The 23,620-nt window shown below is 34.0% G+C and overlaps 1 protein-coding gene across 2 annotated transcripts in view; it reads right to left on the reverse strand.

Moving 5' to 3' along the window:
- The window catches only part of MACROD2 (mono-ADP ribosylhydrolase 2), a 2,094,477-nt gene extending 2,071,147 nt beyond the window's left edge, over window positions 1–23,330 (reverse strand). Inside the window, exons 1-2 of one of the 2 annotated variants that reach the window (XM_031949176.1) lie at window positions 22,844–23,330; window positions 19,054–19,170 (exon numbers count right to left, since the gene is read on the reverse strand). In XM_031949176.1, coding sequence (XP_031805036.1) covers window positions 19,054–19,170; window positions 22,844–22,889 — 163 coding nt within the window. In that variant the 5' untranslated portion in view covers window positions 22,890–23,330. The remainder of the gene's footprint in view (window positions 1–19,053; window positions 19,171–22,843) is intronic. The other variant, XM_031949177.1, reaches the window with a different exon arrangement.
- Window positions 23,331–23,620: the final 290 nt, after the last annotated feature.

The following is a 23,620-nucleotide window of genomic DNA, read 5'->3' on the forward strand; positions in this document are numbered from 1 at the left end:
ATTTTAATTATTTTTAATATCCCTTCAGGAAACCAAAGCACTTTTGAAATCTTTTAAATTAAGCTAACTTTCTTCCTTCCACCTACTAGTATATGAAGAAATACCAGTATCTGAAGATTGAAAAGCATTTAAACATAACAGATGACTATAAATTCAATTAAATCGAATTCTTCAGTATTATGCACAAGATGGAAAAATAGCTCCAACCCTCAAGGAGTATACATTCTCCAAGGGAGATACAATATATCCACGTGCCTAAAAATTGTATGTAGAAAAGTTTTTAAGCAATCAGACTTGCTCATATCTGAGTTTAGCTGCCTTACTTCAAGAGAAATATTGCTCAATCACAAAAAAAAAAAAAAAAAACCCTTTAAAAATGAGGACTAACACAAAGAAATGAAAGTTTAGGAAGGAAGAAATGACATTATACAAATTAAATTAAAATTATAAAATAGAATTATTATTATAAATTGGAAGGTACTTTCAAGCATCACCTTGTCCAAGTTCATATCCAGCTTCTCTTAAGAATCATTTCAGTGAAAAAGAAAAAGGAAGCATAGATAAACCTATTATATCTAGAGGAAGTGATGCATAATGAAGTGATTAGAATCAGGAGAATGTAGTGCACAATAATAGTAACATTGTTCAAAAAAGAATTGTGAATGACTTAATTGTTCTTAGCAGTACAATGATCCAAGACAATCCCAAAGAACTAATGATAAAACATACAATTCCACCTCCAGAGAAAGAACTGATATTGTTTGAATACAGACTGTAGCATGCTATTTTTCACTTTCTTTCATTTTTCCTTTTATTCAAGTCTTCTTGTACAAATAACTAATACAGAAATGTTTTACACAAATGTTATGTATAATCTATATTTAATGGCTTACCATCTCAGAGAGGGATGAGGGAAGGAAGAATGGAGGAAATAGAATTTGGAACTCAAAACTTTAAACAAAAATATTTTTTTTAAATGGGGGAGGGAGGAAGAGGATCTGGATTTAGATCCAAGCTCTACTACTGTATGACAATGTGCAAGACATTTAATCTCTCTGGGATTCAGTTTCCTCATCTATAAAATGAACAGAATTAACAAGATGACCTCTAAAGTCACTTCCTGTTCTAAATCCAATGATTTATTTCTCAGATTCTATAACCATTCAAGATAACACATTCCAGTCTGCAAGTTCTCTCCCATACAACAAGCCTTACCTCATTTACCCTATTTCATAATACTCTCCTTCATATACAATACATACATGCTAGCCACAGTAGGCCAGTATTTACCAAATACATGCTCTCCTCTCCAATCTCTCCACATTTGACAGAAGCTACTCTGTGTGTCTGGAATGGGAAAAACATACCATAGTGGGAAGTGCTAGACTGGAGTCAGAAAATCCAGATTCAAATTAGGTTTCCTTCTTACTTTCTATGTATCATTGTGGGTTAAAATTGTATCTTATTCTGGTCCCTCTGACTCCTTCTAGTTAGTATGGCAAGTTTATAAGTATCCAGTATAAAAGTAAGACAGCAAAAGGGAACCCAGAAGTCACTTACAGATCAAATCACAGATCACAAAGAAGCATTACAGTTACTTTCTTATTTGCTATATTAACTAAAAATCACATTCTATAACTATAAATTAAACCAGAGGAAGTAAGCGAAGCACTACTATTAGGGTGTTTTAGTCTTATGATCTGTAAACTTCAAATAGTCTCCAGAAAAAAGACCAGAAGAGCACCAAATGATACTGATAAACTTTGAGATGATATAGATATGTTAACGAACTATCCACTATACCCAAAGTGGAAGAGAGAAAAAGCTAGTCTGTCCACCATCAAAATCCTCTAAAAGTGAGACCCTTCCAAATTCTGCCCCATACTATATTTTAAAGGTCCATACTGCTTAAGTGTTCCCAACTCTGATCCATTATAGAAGAAACTCTCTCCTTCAATCTCTTCCCCATGCTGCCAACTTTCCTGTAGCACCCCATCCCTATCCTCACACCACCTGCCTCTTACCTTCCCTGTATCATTTGTCTCATACTTTCTGTGCCAATTATTTCTGATCCTTTTGTGCCTTATTAAAATATAACTGAAACCACTCTATGCTGTAATCACGGCCTTTCCCCCAAAATACTAAAAACCAGACATGTCTGTCCCTATTTCAAAATTCTATAAGTTATTTAGCAATATACCTTGGTTAAATTATTAGATTTTTTTTGTACCTCAGTTTCCTCACTTGAATATTTTAGAGCTTGGTCTGAATGATCTCATGGGCCCTTCCAGCTCCATCATTCATAATTCTTTTGAATGTATTCACTCTGTATGTCCCTTTGTTGTCATCCTTTTCTTCATTAATGGTTTGGCTTAGTTGCTACCTCATCATACGGTGCTTTGTGATCATCAAATAAAAGTACCCTTTCCTTTCTCAAATTTTCCAAGAACCCTTTGGTTCTTTTTTAACCTCCATTTTCCCCTATCTTTTACCATATATGAATAGTATGACATTCATGTGTGCATGTCATGCCACATAAGAGACTATAAACTTAGCACAATGCTTTGCTTTGTAATAGGTACTTAATAAACATTTAGTGAATTAAATTTGAAAACAGCTCTTTTTGTTTTTTAAAGTTACACATCCCTAAGTCTTTTATTTATAATGTTGAACATCCCTATTTCTTTCATTCTTCTAGGTTTTCTTTCATCATTTTGATGGCATTTTCTTGGGTATGCTCCAGTTTCCCAATGTTTCTTAATTGTTAAATTAGGAAGGCAACATAGAGGAAAAAATTATGAGTCTTCACCATCTTTTTATCTGAGACTGCAAAGAAAGTATTATAAATGTAACATTAAAAGGAAAAATAACCAGAACCAAGTAATTCTGAAGTAACCTATATCTTTTTTTAAAAATATACATATAAGTCCATATCAATTAGAAAATGGGAAAACCATAAGTTCAAATTAAGTTGAACTAAGTTCAAGGAAGCTCAGAAAAGCATTGCTGATTTGTTTTTTTGTTTATTAGAACAGACCTGATTGTGATAATAAGCTGGTAAAACTGAATAGTTATAAAAGTGAGTATTCAGAGATAACAAAAAGAAAAAATAAATAAAATGAGAAGCAACAATGATTGCTAAGGAAGAACAAAATCTTCTGAGAGATGGACTGAAATGATTAGAAAAAAAATGAGAAAAGGAAAAATGAAAAAAATATATCCCTTACTTCTAAACTTAAAGTAGAGGGAAGCCCTAGGGGCTTTACATACATAATTTCATTTGATCCTATTAACAACCCTGTTAGGTAGAAATTATCATTATCCACATTTTACAGAAGAGAGAAGTTGGATGTCTTACTCAGAATCAAACAGTTAAAAAAAAAAAAAAAAAAAAAAAAAAAAGGAAGATAGAAGTCTAACTTGGGCCTTTCTGACTATAAATCCAGTACTCTATCTACTAAGCTTGCAAGTCAATATGATTGTAAATCACACTTCTAGGTCCAAAGTAATTCCTGGTACAAGAATGCTCAAAACTGGAATACAAATCTGATGAACAAAATTTGACAGAATCTGGTTATGTGAGTTAATTACTCTTTAAAAAACTAAAAGATATATAGAAAGCAAAAGGAAGAGCCAGTTTCAGTCACATGCAAATTATAAAAGAAATATAGAGAAAGCATTGATTCATAGATCCATCATCATAACAAGCAAAGATGTACCATTATAACAGACAAATATCAACATTATATACATGAAATTACAACATTTTGCTATTAACTACCAAGTCAAACTAATGTTTAAATACATTTGGATATGCCACAGAAAATAGGGATATGATCAAACAACAAAAATTCAGATAAGGTAATAACTAAGTGGTCTTATTCTCTACCTAATTCCTCAACTTCTAATGGTATCTGTGAAAAAAAGAACCATACCACATATTAAATGTCTAGAGAAAAGTGAAATATTTTAATAATTAAAAGTCAGTACTGGAAATGCCAAGTGGAATTGTTATAAGCAGGCACATACTACCAGTCTGCAAAACTAAAACATGTTAACAACCAGGAAGCCTCAGTCCCCAAAGCTGTCAATACAAAGGTTCTACAGAAACACTACAGAGCAAGTAATAAATCAGTAGTATGTTTAGTAGTACTATTCAGCAGTAAATAGGTAGAACTCACAATAAAATTAAACTATTTAAAATATACGTTCTTAAAAAGACATCCCTCAAATTGCCAACATTAGGCTTATTTTCTAAGTCTTTAGGTGACGATGTTTGCGATTTCAGAATATTAAACAAATCTTATAATACTCTGATGACTTCTGTCCAAAAAACTGGTAATTTGAACTTCTGATATATTTTATATACAGCATAATATTTATAAAGATTCAATAATACCTATAATTATTTCCTGATTTTTAGGAAGAAATTCCACAATGTTTAACTAACCCAAAATCTCTTGATAAACTTGGACCCATTTATTGTATTTTCCAAAAAGTAAATAGTTACTTATATACTGAACTATATTTTGCAAAAAGTAAAAAAAAAAAAAAAATAGGCATAATTGATTGTCTTCAGAGCCTAAAGCTGGTAAGATTAATTTTATTGATATAAGTATTGGAAAAAACACAGAATACTTTAAAATATTTTACTTCGCCTCTGTATTCTATATAGATTAGCTAAGGGATAAGAAATTGAAAATAAGGATTTCTGATCTAGTTAATTGCCCAATAAGACTCAGAACAATTCTGTCTTTCACATGTTTTCTGTTTTTATTATTAGAGGAAATGATAACCACATTCAAGATCTTCATAATTCAAGAGTTCTTTGAAGACAGATACTGTATTTTTAATATGGAATCCCTATTATTTGAACCAGGAGACACTTGAACTAAAATCAGAAAGCAGGGAGCCACAGTTCCTATTGTGGTAAGGACACAAGACCATTGCACACAGTCTTTGCCACAGTTCCTGCTTTGTTAGTTATATTTGTCACCACCTTTGTAAGTGATAAAGTGGGTAGTAACAAAAATAAAACAAAGGCTTTACAAAAAAGATCCTACATAGTTTTCTTCTTGTGAATTCTATTTCTACCCTAAGCTTATCTATGGTTATATGCCTTGGGGATTACACAATCATTAAATATTGTGTATATGTATGTATATACACATACACAAATATACACAAATACGTATATATATATATATATATATACATATATATATATATATACACACACACACACACACACACATGCACATATACCAATTTTGGAAAGCAAACTAACAATCATGTCATTAATTAGGTGCATAAGAGCATAGGGTGAGCCTACAAAAACAAAGTTAGCCAAAAAACAATACAAAGCAGGATTTGAGTAGGTAACTTTAATTATATATAGTAAACATTATCAATTACAAGAGTTTTTCTTATCACTGAAGTTCATAAATGTGGTAAATATATGTGTATGTGTGTATATATATATATGCATGTATATATAAACACAGACAAGCACGGACCCTGGAGAACATTTAACTTTTCACTTTTATTTTTTTAAAAATCATAATTATCATTTATACAGCACTTGCCATGTGCCAGAAATTGTGCTAAGCATTTTATAATTATTATCTCATTTGATCTTCATAACAACTCTAAAAGGAAGGTTGCATTATTATTTCTATTTTACCGATGAGAACAATGAGGCAACAGAAGTTTAAGTGACTTGACATGAGTTACAGAGCTTTTTGAGGCTAGATATATCAAGTCTTCCTGAAACCAGCCCAATACTCTATTCCCTGCACCATCTAGCTGCTGCCCTCATAAAATTCTCCTCTATAAGTCACATTGTCTTCTTTTGAAAAAAACAAACAAGTAGAAATGGGACTCTTTAAAATCCAGTTGAATTCAAGTATTTATTAACTACTAATTATGTACAAATAGTTCCTCCCCTAATTATAATTAAAATTTAATAATAATCATAAATAATATCTGGCTTATATATAAGTACTTTGCAGTTTGCAAAAATGCTTTATATTATCTCATTTAATCATCACAACTCTGTGAAGTTACATTACAGGAGGGGGAGTAAGTTACATAAAGAAGTAAATAAAAGACAATTTGAAGAAAGAGTACCAATAAGAGCTGGGGAAAAAGAGAAAGGTGTCTGCCTGTTAAGAAAGGTTTCACAGAGAAAGGAGCATCTGAGCTGAACTTTGAAGGGAAGAGAATTCTAACAGAATACAAAAAGGAGTAAGACAAATTGGAGGCAACCAGATGACTCAGTGAATATGGGCCTGGAGTCAGGAAAAGCCGAATTCAAATTTGACCTCAGATACTTACTAGCTGTGAGACCCTTGCAAGTCACTTAACTTCTGATTTGCCTTAATGGCAAATCATTCCAGTATTTTTGCCAAGAAAACCCCATGGGCAACATTGATATGATATGATCTATAGGGTCAACAAAGAAAATTACTAAATGACTGAACAAAAACCTCAATTCATCCTGTGCAGAATAAAAAATTTTCTTTGTTTTATTTTAGGGTTTTTGTTGTCACTGTTAAAATACCAACTGTTCCCAGTAATATTATCTACTCAATTAATGCACTTATTCAGATAGAATAATATGAGGACAACAATGTCTCTTTCCCAACAACAACAACAAAAGGCCAAGGTCTAAATAACTAGAACTAAGCAGAAGATTATATAGCATTCTAGTTGACTAATAGGAAGGAAGGAAGGAAGGAAGGAAGGAAGGAAGGAAGGAAGGAAGGAACATTTTACTGATAACATTACATGATAATTCTAAGGCATATGACCATAGATAATCACATGATAAAAGTACAAATGACAGAAACAAAATTACAAAGGGATCTTTGTCATCAACTTTTGTTGAGGAAGTTACCTATAAGTTTCTCTCTACACTAAGACAAAAGTTTCAATATAGGAGTCTTATTCAACTGTTCAAATTCTGTATTTTCTGGTGCCTAAACCATCTCAACTTCAGTCCTAAAAGTAATCCCATCTTTCTTAATATAGTGACTGTCACCAAATTTCATGAACAAATCTCCCTATTTTAATATTAACAGTGTAAATCCATAGGGCCAAAAGTCCTTTGAAATTTTGCATATAAGGCTCAAATAAACATCAGTTAATTTACACTAAACTTTTTACTATGCTAGAGAAATTTCAAAAGAAAAATCTTGTTGATTCTTTCAGAAAAAGAAATATACTTGGAATAAACAAAAAATACATGTCAGGAAAAGATAAGTGGGACAAGACAAACCACCAGGTCATTATTACAGAAATCTAAAGCAGTTCTAGTCCAGCAAAATCTAGAGTCTGGAACAAAGCAATCGTAGATATGATGTGTAACCATACACCAGTATGACCAACCACTTAGTTCCAAGTCAGCTCTGAAAGACAATACCCATTCCAATCTATTGTAAGTGAGCTGAAGGGATCTTGACTGAACTTGATCTACTAAGATGCAGGGGTCCTCAAACTACAGCTCCCGGGCCAGATGCGGCAGCTGAGGACAATTATCCCCCTCACCCAGGGCTATGAAGTTTCTTTATTTAAAGGCCCACAAAACAAAGTTTTTGTTTTTACCATAGTCCTGCCCTCCAACAGTCTGAGGGACAGTGAACTGGTCCCCTATTTAAAAAGTTTGAGGACCCCTGAACTCTACAGCAATCCAGTCTCCATGGTGTCCACTAAGATCAGAGATGACTCAAAACATTTTTCTTGATTTACACAAATCTCCACGAAAATCTCTAAGATTACAAGTTGCATGTAAGTTTCAAGATTAATAAAGACAGTTTTCGTAGCCTGAGCTCCTGATGAAATCATATCTGAATTTTAAGTTATTTCACAGATGCTTTTTGTTTTTATAAATATTATTCAGCTTGTTTCTACATCATAATGCACAGGTAAGCCACTTTGCTATATTTAAAATGTTATTTTGATTACTCATGAACTTCAAAACTAAATATTTAAAAATAAGGACAGACCATATAAAAAATCTTCCAGATGGTATACTTAGATTAAGGAAAATAAAATTAAAAGAAAAAGAAAGCGCACCTTGAAACTACACTTCAGCCCATCTAAAAACATTTGAATTTACATCAATTAAAACAACATGAAACAAAGCATAATTTTACACAAGCTATAACAGGTCTTTCACTATAAGAAGGTACAGAATAAGAAAGCGAGTTTGCAGCATATTTCATCTAATAATCTCAATATTAAAGACATGTTCACATTTAAAAGACACTGACTTGCTTTCCATTTTTGTTTTGCTTTAAAAAATTAAGGATAATACACATAGTACTAAATCCACACTTTCAAAAAAATCACACATAAAAATTTGGTTAGAGTAAATACTATTTGTCCCTCAGGATATTCTTTAAAAATCAGTATAAAAACATTATCAGAAAATGCAAAAAGGGAAATCAAGACAAAGAAAACTAAAGGTACTGAATCACATATTATAGTACTATTCAGGAAATAGAACCCTTAGGTTTCTAGCACACAAAAAAAATAAAAATAAAAATACTTCAGTGATTTCTTCAATTTTTCCCACAAGATTAAGTTGCCTGACTCCCCTAATTGTAAGACAAAACTTATACCTATGTGAAGAATGTCATTACACACAAAAAGTTATTCTATTTTTTAAATTCAAATATCAGGATCAATGTCACAAATATATTTTTTAAGTTCTTGCAAATGAATCTAAGCTGTTCTGTTTTTTGGTTTCTTTTTAACAAATGCATTTTTTGAAGAAAACTGATTCAGTGAAATTTTCCAAATGTACAAGGTGTGAAATCTTATTTAAAATGAGTTCGGGCAGTAAATGGTATAGTGGATAGTACATTGACACTGAAGTCAGAAGGAACTGAGTACAAATCCAGGCTCAGACACTTGACACTTACTACCTGTAAGTCACTTAACCCCAGTTGTCTCCCAAAAACAAACAAAAAAAAAAAACAAAAAAAATAAGAAAAACTTAAGAAAGATATTATTCTAAAATACATTATCCCAGAAATCTTAGTGCAGTTTCAAGCTTCTATAGCTTGAATAATATAAATATAAAACAACTAGAATATGAAATATTGGGTTGCCAAAGTGTATTAGAATGAAAAGTCATTCTCCTGAAAGAATATAAACTTTTAAATATTGTAGGGTAAGTAACATATAAACAATATGTTTAATTAATATGTTTATTAATAGTTCACTAATTGTTTTACTAATCATGTAATTAATGTTTAATTAATTTAAACTTAGTTAAACATAATATTTAACTACATTTAATGATTTCTCCAAAACTTCAAATGGTACTCTACTAAAAGGAAAAACAAATTATAATGATCTTAGAATGCTATAATAAATTGTAATTGTAATAATAGTAAACTGGAATTAAAACAGCTTCTCATCAACTGGTGATTAAAGCACCTTTACCATACAATAATTTGAAGCCCATTTTAATATTAACACTGTTGGTTAGTTAGCTAACACTAACAACTTATAGGTTATCCCTCTTAAAGAACTTTTTTTTAAAAGTTACCTGATTTTTGTTATGAAAATATAAATATAAGTAATAAATATAAATATTTTCTATACTGATAAAAATAATTCATTCAAAAATGTTCAGTAAGGGTCAATCTACTTTGTACAGAGCATAGTGTAGGAAATACAAACAATAAACAAGACAGTACTTGAACTTACAATACTTTGGTTCAGTTCTCCAATCTTTATTCCCATATTGAGTTGTTTTTTTAACATAATAGTGGAATAAAAATGGAGACAAGGCTTCAGAATGCCTCCTAAACCCATCAATATGCAAATAACTTAGCAAGAAATAAATGTTATTTTAATGATATAGTCAGGATTCTCAAAGTAAACAGTTTCTGTTTTTAATGCAATAGTGCACATGAAATAACCGTGTGCCTTTGAAGACAAATCATAATTTTATTAATAAAAATTATTAATAAAATCATTAATTTATTAATAAAAGTCATGTTAAAATAGTTTGGGAAAACCCATCACATGAAATTTATATTAAAAAAATAACCAACAAGTGTTAAGGATCATGCCTAAAGTGAAGGGGCAGGTCAATTCTCTGAGAACCTCCATAGCTGTGAATCATAACACTTGAAGGAGTTGCAAAGCAGCCTTTACTAAAGCAGATATTCCTTTTGGATTACGAATGAAATAAATTGAAGGCAAGAGGAAAGAGGAGAAAGGTGAGACAATGCAACTGCCTCTCAGTGGAGAGGTCAGAGAACAGGAACTGCCTCTCTGTCTCCTTGAATAGTCATCACCCTCTCACATGAAGAGATCCATTCTACAGGTCTGAGTTAGACCTCCAGCAGCCACTGGCAGGTGGTTCCCATATCACAACAAACAAGAATCTTGTAAATGGCCATTCCTTCTTAGTATCTGTCAAAGATGAAAAGGAAAACATGCACCCTAGACTTAGGGAAAAGTGATTTTAAACAAGAAGAGAGAGAAATAATATTATCTTTGGGGTTTCCTTCCCCTTATTTGAGTACTCACTCCTCAGGTTCTTTTGCTACCTAATCACCCCCAAAATGTAGGTATTTCCCTAAGGTTCTATCCTAGGCCTTCTTCTTTTCTCCCTCTGTTCTTTTTTCTCAGTAACATCATCAGGTCCCTTGAGTAACAGATATCACTCTCTAGACAGATAACTCATAGAACTACAATATCTGGTTCTAATCTCTCCTCTAAATTTGTGCTAGATCTAAAACTTAACTCTGTATCATTCCCCCAAACCTAATTCATCTGCAAACTTTCGTATGTCTTCAAAGGTAACAACAAATTTCTAATCTCCAGTCCATATTCTTAGCATTATTTTTATTATTCCTTATTCTAGCTATCCAATCAAATGCCAAATCTTGAAACTTCTACTTTCACAACATCTCTTGCATGTGTATCCCTAATGCCATTCAAACAGCTACCACTGTATTTGGCCTTCATCAACAGTTGCCTAGATTATCACAATAATCTTCTAACTGTTCTCCCTGTCTCAAGTCTCTCAATTCTTTAGTCCACCCAACACATTGCTATTAAAGTAATTTTCCTTAAGCACAGATCTGATAATGTAACTCCTTTATGTAAACAACTCCAGTGGCTTCTTATTATTTCTGGGATAAAATAGAAACACTTCTGTTGAGCTTTTAAATTACTCTTCAACCTAGTTCCAACCTATCTTTCTATGCTCACTGGACAATATTCCTCTATTCCAAGAATCAACTAAACAAGCCTTCTCTCTGTTCCTCATTGGTAACACTCCACTTCCCATCAATATGACTTTGCACTGACTATTCCCCCCTCCCCATATTTGTAATGTAGTTTTTTTCCTTTAACATGCAGCTCAGGTATCTTCTTCTTTGTGAAACCTTTTCAGATGCCATCAACCACTAGTGCCCTTCCTCATGAACTACCTTTTATTTAACAACTGTGTGTGTGTGTGTGTGTGTACACACATATAGATTTAATTTAATATTTTTGCTGTATGTGTATATTTTATGTGTACTTGTCTTCCTAAATAGAATGTTAACTAACTGAAAGTAGGAATTATTTCATTCTTTACTATTACTATTTTGAGTGCCTAACATACAGTAGGTAGATAGAATCCAATTTCCTACAAAGGAAGTCAGTTCAAATGGAATGAGAAGCTCACTAAAACTAAACTCTTAACAAAACAAATGCAAATAATACCCATGGGTAATGAGAAGCAGCAATAAAGAAATCAACATGTTTGCACAAATAACTCATCTTTCTTTGGATTTTAAAAGAATAAGCAGAGAAGGGAGGAAGCAGAGTAAGCAATTAAGAATACAAAAATAAGACATAATCTTGTAAAAATAATGTCAAGACAGCTAAATAAATCCCAAAACAATGTGAACATAGTAAAGGGATTTTTTTAGATACATTGGAAGAAAGAAGAGGAACAAGGAATAGGATAATTAACTGAAGAAGATGGGAAAAGAAACAACAAAAAGAGAGCAAAACTACTCAACTCTTATTCCAGGTTTGTTTCCTTTACCAAGGAGACTCATCTGCATACTGGGAAGAAAAGAGCAAAGGAAGAGAGGGGAAAGAAAGTGAAAAGCAAATTAGAAAATAAGTTAAAAAAAGAAAAGAAAAGAAAAACTAATAGCTGCCTTCAATATGTTGCAATCACCGGGTCCAAATGACCCACACCCCAAAATACTCAAAGAATTTGGGAATGTTAACTACTGAGTCCTCTGTCAGCAATCTTTTCATTAAATGCGACATCTGCTAGACTAATCTTTTAATCAAGTCTGTCAGATTGTTCAGTTGTACTAGAAAGACCATGAAAAGAAGAAAAGGTAACATAAAATTGGGAAAAAGCAAATTTTCCAAGGTTTTGTGTTTATTTGTTTATTAGGGAGGGGTGGGGAAAAGTGGTTTGTTGGGGGGGGGGGGAAGTACAGTGGATAAGAAAATAGTATCTACAGCTATAGGCCATTGAACATTACTTCAATTTCTGAGAAAATTCTAGAACAAAGCATTAAAAATATAGCTGAAAAACATCTAAAAATAGAATTAATGGTTACAAACAACCAGAATATCTTCATACTAGACTAGCTTCATTTTCCTTTTTCTTTGGCAGTATAAAAAAACCCAGAAATGAGGGACACACTATGAACATAGAGTGTACCTCAATTTTAGTAAAACTTCTGATAAAGTATCTCATACCAGTCTTGTGGAAAAGACAAATAAGAATTAGATTATACAAATATATGCCTTTAGAACTGGTTAGAAGTTTGAACTAAAAGAGAACTCCTTACCAAGAGGTGTCCAATTGAGCACCTCAGGATCGATACCTGATCGTGTGCTGTGTAACATGGTTATCAATGACTTGCATAAAAGTCTGACATGCTTTTCAAATTTGCAGATGACAAAAATCTGAAAGAAATAACTAGTGCAGAAGATGAAAGAGTCAGGATCCAAAAGGACAGGCTAGAAAATGGGATGAATCTAATAAAATGAAAATTCAATGAGATAAAAGTAACATCCTTCATGTTAAATACAAAAAAAAAAAAATTTAACTTCACAAGTTAAGATGGTAGGTGTGCACAGTATATGATAGTGATCCTAAAAAGACCTAGGGACTTTAAATTCAATATGAGTAATCAGTGTGGTGTGACAACTGCATTGAGAAAGGCATAGCTTTCAGAAATAGGGAGTTAATAGTCCTATGGTTCTCTGCCCTCATCACACCTCATCTAGAGTACATTGTTCAGTTCTAGATGCCATGTGTCCAGAGAAGGGCAAAAAAAAGATGATCAAAGGGTTTGAATTTATGTCAAAAGAGGATCGTTTGAATATACAAGGCATGGGTAACCAGAAGAGACTCCTCAAAGGTGATGTGATGCTGTCTTTGAGTATCTGAAGAGATATGATGTAAAGAAGGAAGTAGATTTATTTTGATTAGTTCAAAAAGAAAAAACAGAACAAGGAACAATGGATGGAAGTTGCAAATAGGCAAATTTAGGCTTGATGTCAGAAAAAACTTCTTAACAATTAGATCAAAAGGTGAAACAAGCTGTCTCCTAAGACTGTTTATTCCCCTTCTTTGAGGTCTGTGAGCAGAGGTTGAGCAAATGCTTTTTTAGTATTTTGTAATGGATTAATTGGCATTGAGGTAGGTCTCTTCCAATCCTAAAATTCTGTAATTGTGAACTCTTTTTTTTTTGGAGTGGGGGGACACAGTTAGTGGACTGTAATGGGCTGAAGCTCCAGTTGATGAATTAAGGTCCCAAGCATGTGAGGCTAGATAGTAATTGGACCAAACTCTATTAATATATATGCTTGGAGAAAGAATGGCCCCCTGCCTACTCTTTGTGCAAGTCCTAATGTGTTATATAGAAAATGACGATTTTGGTGGGTGGAGGCAGAGGGGTGGAGAGAGAAATGGAAAGAGATTGCTGGCTGGTTCCTGTTGCAGCTGCTCACATTGCTAATCCCCCTTCATCTCCAAAAAGAATAAAGATTGAAGATTTTCCCTTAACCTGAATTCTTGACGCCGGTTGATTTTAAAATACGTGGTCATCACAGTGGACTATGCAAATCTGGGAAATACCATAGATAGACATGATGTTGGCAATGAAAACTGTTAATATAAATCCCATTTTTATAAAGCAAGAGCAATTATAACTCTTTATGGTAACTCCCATTTTGGAAGTACATTTTAAGTTTTACAAAATCCTTGTCCTAGTCTGGTGAAGCAGACAGAACTAATATGATACCCATTTTACAGATAATCCTTAGCTTTGAGCCTCAAAGTAGCTAAGTCTATAAAGCCAGCAAGCAAAGCAGCAGTACTTTATAAAGTCTTTTAAGATTTATGAAATGCTTTATTCTACCTGGATTTCAACAAGGAATTTGACAGAGTCTTTCATGATATACTTGAAGATATGTTGCTTAATAATAGTATGGCTAATATGAACTGGTTTCAGAACTGAACTCAAAAGTATAATAATGGACTAATGTCAATCATCAGTCTCTAATGAGTGCTACAGGGCTCAGTCCTTAGTCATGTTCTATTCAACATGTATCAATGACAGACTAATTTTTTAAACCACTTTGTGAAGGACAGTAAGCTAGATAGCTACATATATTAAATGATACAATCAGAATGCAAAAAGGCTTGTAAGTGGAAAAAATTATGAAAACCTAATAATATTAAATACAATAGTGACAAATAAAAAGTACTATGCTTGAAGATAAAAAATGCATAATTATATATGAGGATAATATAACTAGATGGTAATTCATGTAAAAAGAACAATAACCTATAGATTTCAATGGCCTATGAGCCCAATATGACTTAACAGTGGGACATGGCAAACAAAATAAGCTAATATGACAAAAAAGCAGAGTTGAAAAGCCCAAATACTCTGCTAATTCATTTGTTCATCACATCACACTCTGGGATAACATAATTATCCTCATTTTACAAATGAAAAAATTAATCTCAGCAAAATTAAGTGAGCTACCCAGGGTCACACAAGTACTAAGTGTCTGAAATAGGAATTAAACCCAGGTCTATCTGATTCCAAATCCAGAATTCTATTTAATTAAGCATGCTGCCTCTCTGAACTATTGCCCAAAGAGAACATAAGCTCCATAAGGGCAGGGGCAGTTTTTCATTTTGTTTTTATATTTCCAAGGGGGAACACAGTGCTACAATTACAGGGAATGCTTAATAAATGATTGATGAATTAAATTATGACAGTTTTCTTCTTAATGCTATGCTGTACTAGAAGCTATTAGTATCAAATTCTTAATTCTAGATATGGTCCCTGATTTTCACTTAAATCAGAGAAATGTAGTAGGAATACAACTGAGTCTACTACACTGTTTTGTTATATCCAAAGACAGCAAATAATACAAGCAGCAATGGAGTGGCATTATAGAACTCTTGCATAAACAGAAAGATAGCAAATGAAAACAGGTCAAATCATTTCACCTAACTTTTAAAATAATTATGAAAAATCTTTTCTCCCTTTGAAAATTCTGGAACTTATTCTATATATTAATTTGCACTAGATTTGTGCATTTGCAAAACTCTTGTTTTTGCATTTTACCAACAATACAACACTTTGGCCTACACTAGTCCAAATATTTATAGATATAGGGAAGGATAATAAACAAAAATATTTAACGGGTTAAAAAAATACCTCTTCTCTAACCTAACCATCAAGTTTCTTAATATTATCATTAACATATTTTTAAAAATGTAATAAAATAGAATAATTTGTCACTTTTTAATCATTTAAGTATAATCAAATAAAAAATTAAATTGAATAATGCAAACTCAAGAGAAAAATTAATAAAAATTACATATCACATATAATTTTACATGATGTCACTAAGCTGACATGTCTGTACTAAGACAAAAAAACTCATATTAGAAACTTAGCTATGGTCAATTATGACAAAATAATGAATTAGTTATTCATTCAATTTTATTCTAACTCTCTCTCTCATATGGAATTATATTTAAATTCCTAAGTCTGTTCCCTCCTTACAAATTAGCTATTTTTTTTTTTTGCTTCATTACTTCTTTTTTTTTTTTTTTTAATTTTATTTAATAGCCTTTTATTTACAGGATATATACATGGGTAACTTTACAGCATTAACAATTGCCAAACGTCTTGTTCCAATTTTTCACCTCTTACCCCCCCCACCCCCTCCCCTAAATGGCAGGATGACCAGTAGATGTTAAATATATTAAAATATAACTTAGATACACAATAAGTATACATGACCAAAACATTATTTTGCTGTACAAAAAGAATCAGACTCTGAATTATTGTACAATTAGCTTGTGAAGGAAATCAAAGATGCAGGTGTGCATAAATATAGGGGTTGGGAATTCAATGTAATGGTTTTTAGTCATCTCCCAGAGTTCTTTTTCTGGGTATAGCTAGTTCAGTTCATTACTGCTCCATTAGAAATGATTTGGTTGATCTCGTTGCTGAGGATGGCCTGATCCATTAGAACTGGTCATCATCTAGTATTGTTGTTGAAGTATATAATGATCTCCTGGTCCTGCTCATTTCACTCAGCATCAGTTCGTGTAAGTCTCTCCAGGCCTTTCTGAAATCATCCTGTTGGTCATTTCTTACAGAACAGTAATATTCCATAATTTTCATATACCACAATTTATTCAGCCATTCTCCAACTGATGGACATCCATTCAGTTTCCAGTTTCTAGCCACTACAAAAAGGGCTGCCACAAACATTCGTGCACATACAGGTCCCTTTCCCTTCTTTATAATCTCTTTGGGATATAATCCCAGTAGTAACACTGCTGGATCAAAGGGTATGCACAGTTTGATAACTTTTTGAGCATAGTTCCAAACTACTCTCCAAAATGGTTGGATTCGTTCACAACTCCACCAACAACAAATTAGCTATTTTAAGTAACATTGTATTAGCTTAGTTTAAAATTTATTTTGAAAGACATGAGAATTTTTTATTGAACACATGTAAAAGTGGGTACTTCTTCTACTAACAGAGATATCAACTTCTCTATACTTTAGTAAATAGTCTCTAAAATGGCTGTGACCAAAAAGTTCAACACCCTCCTCTCAAACTGCTGGTCCTTAACTGATAGATAGACATACTAATCTATATCCCCAAACCCTTTCAAGAAGAATTACAAAGGCTTTTCAGTTTAGGAGGGCAAGTAAAAAAGTAGAACTTTAGTGTAATTAAAACTATATAGCCATGTAAATATGTAAATATATTTGAGTATGTGTGTATATATATATGCATATTTATATATGTGTACATATATATACATTATGTATACATATACATATATGTGGTGTTTTTTCTTCTTTAAAATAATAATGGTTCTCTCTGGGAGCAGGTTTCTTGGGGAGGTTTTCTGGAGGCAGCCTTAGTTTCAGTTAAAAGTAATAATCACCCAAATGCAGCCAAGTGCTAAAAGTTCAGATCTTTTATTGTGTCCTTCAATATAGCCCGGTTAGTTTTCTTAGAGGCCTCTCTTTCTGCTTGGTTCTAAGAGCTCTTGCAGCTTTGTCCTTTGCTTCTGCCTCTGCTTTCTTCAGCCTCCAGCCAGCACCAAGGTGAAAGTTGTAATGAATCTCTCTTGCCTCCGAGAGAGGGCTTCTGGCTGAACTCACTTGAAGCTCCCCTCTCAATCTAATTCAGCTGAATTCTCACCTGAGTCTCTGTCCGCTTCTTATATATCATCTCCCAAAGGTTTACTCCTCCCCTCCAAGGGAGGGATTAAGGGAGGTGTGAATTCACAAAGTTACAAAGTTAACTTTGTGAATCTCCCATATTTGTGAACTCCAATGAGTACGTAAATACTTCTTGCTTATATGAGCTCTCTAAAGGTGTGAACACAAGCATTATTGTCTATCAGTTCTACCTTGTTTCTTTTGCCCCATAACATCTCCTTTGTAGGATCAGATCAATCATACTGAACCATGATAAATTAGATAATTATTGTCTCTATCAACTCTAATGACTTAACAATTTGTAAAGATTCCAACACACACACACACACACACACACACATATATATGTACATATAAATATATATACTTATATCCATGTTTGTGTGTGGGGGGGGGGGGTTGTTATGTGGATAGATATGTATAGATAGTGGCTTGGATCATTAAAAAGAAAACAATATTATAGTTCACTCATGCTTAAAGTTACTCCTACTTTTTTATCTTTTCCTACATTTCTATTTCTTAAAAGTAACTTTAAAAAGAAAAAAAATCCTTAGCTCTTATGATCTTTTAAATTTTCCAGTGTATCAAGCATTGATTAAATACTGTTCACAGAAAGCACACATTCAATATACAGAATGTATTACTGTAATTTTAAAAATGCATATAGATATGAAATTAGTCAGTTTTAGGGAAAAGCTGATGCCAGTCACTTGCTACAAAATTAGAAAGACTCATACTGCAGGGTATTACTAAAGGTATATTTTTTAATGATTATTTTACTTGAACTTCCATAAAGAGTTACATATACTGAATATATAGCATTTTGTCTAAGAACTAGAAAAAAATGCATGCCTCAAGTAATAATTGTGATGATAATATTATTTGGCAATATTTAATGTTTTACACTTTACAAAGCCTGTATAACCATTTTGTAAAGAGAACATACAAGTATTATTCCACTTTTAAAAATAAAGAAACTGAGGTCCAAAGAAGTTAAAAAATCTTAGCCATGGTCTCCCAACACATACATTCTATAGTAGGAATTCAAACCTGTCTGTGTCCTACCTCACAACATTATTCAACTACATTAATTCAATTTCAATTACAAAAAAAAAAAAGATATAAATGGAATCTAAATAATGACCCAATAATAATTTCAAACAGCAGGAAGTGATACCTTCTTTTTACCAACTGTTAGTTAATATTACTGAAATTCTAGAGGATTACACTTTTCCTGCTGGTCTTCGAAAAAAGGTTACATCTAAGAGCTAGGCATTTTAAAACTTACCGTCATTCTGGCTTTTGCTCTTCATTTCTTCCTTCCATGATGGAATGTCTTTCAAAGGAACATAATCTCTCAGGTATTCTTTGCGTCTCTCTTCCAAGGTCATCTTCAGTAAACGTTCTTTTAAAAAAATGCAAATCATCATTTTTATTTTTTAAACTTCAAAACTTAGTCTTATTTTGCATTCAACCTTTGAAAATGTCTTGAAAAATGTGAGTGACCTCATGAAAAAATTGAAGTGTTCTTGACCAACACTTACAATAAAATATTTTCACAATTTTAAAGTAATTGAATACTTGATAAAATTATGAAATTGAGGAGCTAAAATTTTAGAATTAATCTCATTTTGCAGAAAAACTGAGGCCTAAAGAGTTCAGTGACTTGCCCTTTTTCATTCCACTCCTGAGAGAACCAGGTCATCTTACTCCAACCAAGAGTTTTTGCACTAATAGCAAAATAAGTTATATTCTTGAAGAAAATAATAAGAAACATTCATAACATCTATGTATAGTTGAGGGAGATTACTTCATGTTAATCTTTTTAAAAAATAAACAAAATATAAAAATATTTCCAATGCTTAATTACTCTTGAAGTTTGGAAAGATAATTTGTACCTGTGATTTCATGGGTTTGGGGAATTCTAGCTAAGGAAATTCCCTCTACCAATGAAAATCAGCAATTCCTCTGCAATGTATGATTTTTAGTAAGTTATCTAGGGCACCCCACCTATGGTCACACAGATTATTAAAGACAAGTTTTAAAACTAGGTCCTGACTACAAGGCTAGATTTCTATCTACTTACACAGCCCTCTGCCTCTCACTGTTTAGGTTCAGAGGAGTTATAAGTAACTGGTTTTATAAAGGTTAGTCATAACTTATAGGAATATCATTGAAAATCTTAAACAAGAAAACAAAAACAACAAAACCACCTATAACTATATAGAAAATAATTCACACTGGAAACTTGAAATTATAAAACATATTTAAATAAAATATAACTACCCATTTTCAATATAATGGGTTTTTATAAATTAAGATTCAAAAATGCAGAGCCAAGGACATTAATTTGACAATATAAGGATTTGAGAACTTTGGCAAGATATTTCTAAACTAGAACAATATAAGGATTTGAGAACTTTAGCAGGATATTTCTTTAAACCAGAAAATACATAGTACTAAGCACATTGATTCCATAGGAGTGCAAGAGGTTTATTCAGGATTATGTAAAAGTTATTCTTATAGAGCAAAACAATTCACTTCTTAAAATTTAATATTGTCCACAAGGATTTACCAAAACACATACAATGAAATCTAAAACAATAATGCAGGCCAGCAAATATCTTTTTTTATTTAGACATTGAGTTTATTAAGTAAGTTTGCATGGGGTCTTGTCATTTCAATTAGGTAGGTCAGCAGTGTTTCATAATTTAACTTTAAACAGAAACCAATCAGATTTTCTAATGATATGTCTATTAAAAGTTCATAAATGCTATTTCCTCTTTAATATTAATTGTGGTACTAATAACTCTTTGAAAAGGGAGGTCTGACTACTTTGGAGTGTAACAAATCTTTAGCATGCAAGCAATTTAACTAAATACTGAGATAATTCATTGACAAAAATCACACTTAAATTTACATTAAAGACTTCAGGTTACAAAACTTCTCTTGTGAAATAAAAGTTATAAGCATACGAGGTAATTTAACTCTGGCTTACAGACACTATTATTATCATATGCCATCATCATGCATATGAAGAAACACTTCATGACTTTATAATCTGGTTACTTTTCTTTCTACACTAATACAAGCAAATGTAGAAAGTCACCGAAAAAGAAGTTTTAAAACATCTGCTAGTCATGTATAGCTGCATGGCTGTTAAAAGACAACAGTATAGGGTGCGTAAAGTCATTTAAAGTTAGAAAAGTATTCCTTTGTTATGATGGAAAACAGATAGTAAGTAATCATTACATTTTAATGAAAATATATAACAAAAAGTTTTTTTCCACTAATAAGCAATCATTGCTGTAAATTGTAATATCTCAGGATCATGAATAAAGATGTATGTAAAGGATTTTAACAACATGTAAAACAAAGAATTAAATCCCATCTTTTCAGAAAGGCCATATATAACTGTAGTTAAATAAGTCTTAACCCAAATAGAAAATTTGCTATCAATTAAAGTTATCAGAATTATCTAAAATTTACTAATTCTAAGATGTTCTGTTGGGACTCAGGCTTTGAGTCTTAATATGATCATCAACAATGAAATCTATTAGAAGGTTAGCTTTTTCAGTACTCTGCCTAATAAAAATTTTTTACAATAAAATGGAACATAAGCTAAATCTCTAATGCTTTAGAGACCTTTTTCTAAGGTTGTAGTTTTATTTTGTTATATTAAGACATATTAGTCTTCCATCTTCCTAATTTTGACAGGATTTGTTTTGACCCATAATTGTCCTAATAGCCTTTACTGAAATTCTAAAAGGGAGGGAGGGTGAATGCCTCCCAGTGGTGTTGTATGAGAAATACTCGATTGGAGTTTCTCTTTTTCAGCTTAAATCTCTTTCTTATCTCCTTTGTTTGCCTTTCTTGTTCAAAAGGACTGAGCCTTGAAATAAAAGTTTCCAATTTTGGGGTAGCAGTTTACAAGGTTTTCAACCTGGCATTTATTCATTGCTTGATATTCCCACAGAGAATAAAGTATACACATGTACGGACTATCTTAGAGGGTGATGTACTGAGAGCAGCGGCCCGGTAGGAATGTTTTTATATTTTTGTAAAAAGCAAATAAGGGAAGAAAAAGAGAAGTGGAAAAAAAAAAAAAAAAAAAAGAGAGAGAGAAAGAGAGAAAGTATGTCAAAGTGTGCTTTGTATAAAACTATACTTTCCTGAGTCACTTTCCTTTTAAAATACATATACAAAACGATCAAGATAGATTGTTAGGCTTTGTTTTTTTTTTTTTAAACACAAAATCAATGACACTAACAATACAGGCTGACTTGGATAAGCCTTAATCTCCACAAATATTAGGGAGTCCGTGTAAGATAGGGATATAAGAGCTTATTCCAAGAAACTTCAATTTATCAACGGGGGTCAGATAGAAAGAAAACATATAGGGACAAAAAAAGAAGTTAATTATCCTATACAGACCCACTAGTTTGGGGTCAACTGGACATCCTATGGAATTATCTATTGGGGGATGCCCACCTAGTAGAAATAATAGTCATACTTCGGTCAAGTCAAATGGGAGAGGAAGGAAAGATAAAAGCACAAAGGTGTTGTCATTTTATGCCAATGAAAAACAAGGACGGGACAGGTCGGGGAAGGGGGGGATGAAGCTGGAGGAAATAGCAGCCCCCACCACCAGGTGACAGTCAGGTCGGCACGTGCAGGTGGATGTGCGAAGGTCCCAGCTGGGGATGGGGGAAAGGGGGGAGGGGGTGGAGAGGAAGCGGAGGAGAAAGAAGAAGGCAAAATCATTCGGGGTGCAGGTCCCAACCTGGAAGAATGGAAAGGAGAAGAGAAACAAACACCTGAGACCAAAGTACAGGAGAGCAAGCTGGGAGGAGGGGGTTGTGTGTGTGTGTGTGCACGTGTGTGCACACTCGTGTGTGCAAGTACGGGGACGGAGACGGAGGGGGGAGGCACTACGAGGGGCAGAAAGATCGCACATAGGAGGGAGCGATCAGCAAAGAGCAAAGACAGCGGCCCACGAGGAGGGCGGCGCGGCAATGACACCTCCCCCATTCACCCCCAACCACCAGCTACCCCGAGAAAATAAAGGGGCCGGTTACCTTTCTCCTCTTTCCACACCTTTTTCTTCCTGTTGCTGGGGTACATGTTGCCGTGGGGGTGGCTGGCTTTGAGCTGCAAGTTCCCCAGGCTCACAGGAAAACAGGGGGGGTGTGTGCGCGCGCGGGGTGGGAGGGGGAACTCGGGAAAATCCAAAAAGTGAAAGAGTCTCAGCCCCCCTCCCGCAGCCGCCGCCGCCGCCGTCCCCCCTTCCTCCGGCTCTCCCTTCCCCGCGTCCTCACTGCCGCGCTCCCGCCTCGGCTCCGGCTCTGATTCCCGTCTCCGGGCGCCCCGAGAGCTGCAGCCGCGACAGCAGCGGCGGCGGCGGCGGCACCAGCGGCGGCGGCACCAGCGGCGGCACCAGCGGCGGCGGCAGCAGCCCCTCAAAGCCTGTCAACTAGGTCACGCCTCGCTCTAACCTAACACCCTCGCGAAGGCCCCGCCTCCCAGCAGCTGGGCGACGGCCTCTCCCGTTGGTTAAAAGGCCCGTCAGTCTCTCCTCTCTCCCCACCGCGGGCAGGGGCTTCGGCCCCATGGCGCAGGCGCAGGCGCAGGCTCCCCATCCCGACGTTGTGGACGTTGGGGAGCATAAAAAAGGAGAAAAGAATAGGGAGGCGGGGGGGAAGGGCGGGCCGAGGGAATGAAAGGAGGGAAGCCAAAGAAGGGGGCGGGAAGCGCCGGGGCGGAGCCCGGAGGAGGGGCGAACGCTGCGGGTCGGGGCGGGCTGCGGCGCCTCCTTTGCCGTGGGAAAGTGTTCCGAGAGTTGACCTTAGAGCGCC

This window comes from Sarcophilus harrisii, chromosome 2 (genome assembly GCF_902635505.1).
Source record: "Sarcophilus harrisii chromosome 2, mSarHar1.11, whole genome shotgun sequence".
NCBI lineage: Eukaryota > Metazoa > Chordata > Mammalia > Dasyuromorphia > Dasyuridae > Sarcophilus > Sarcophilus harrisii.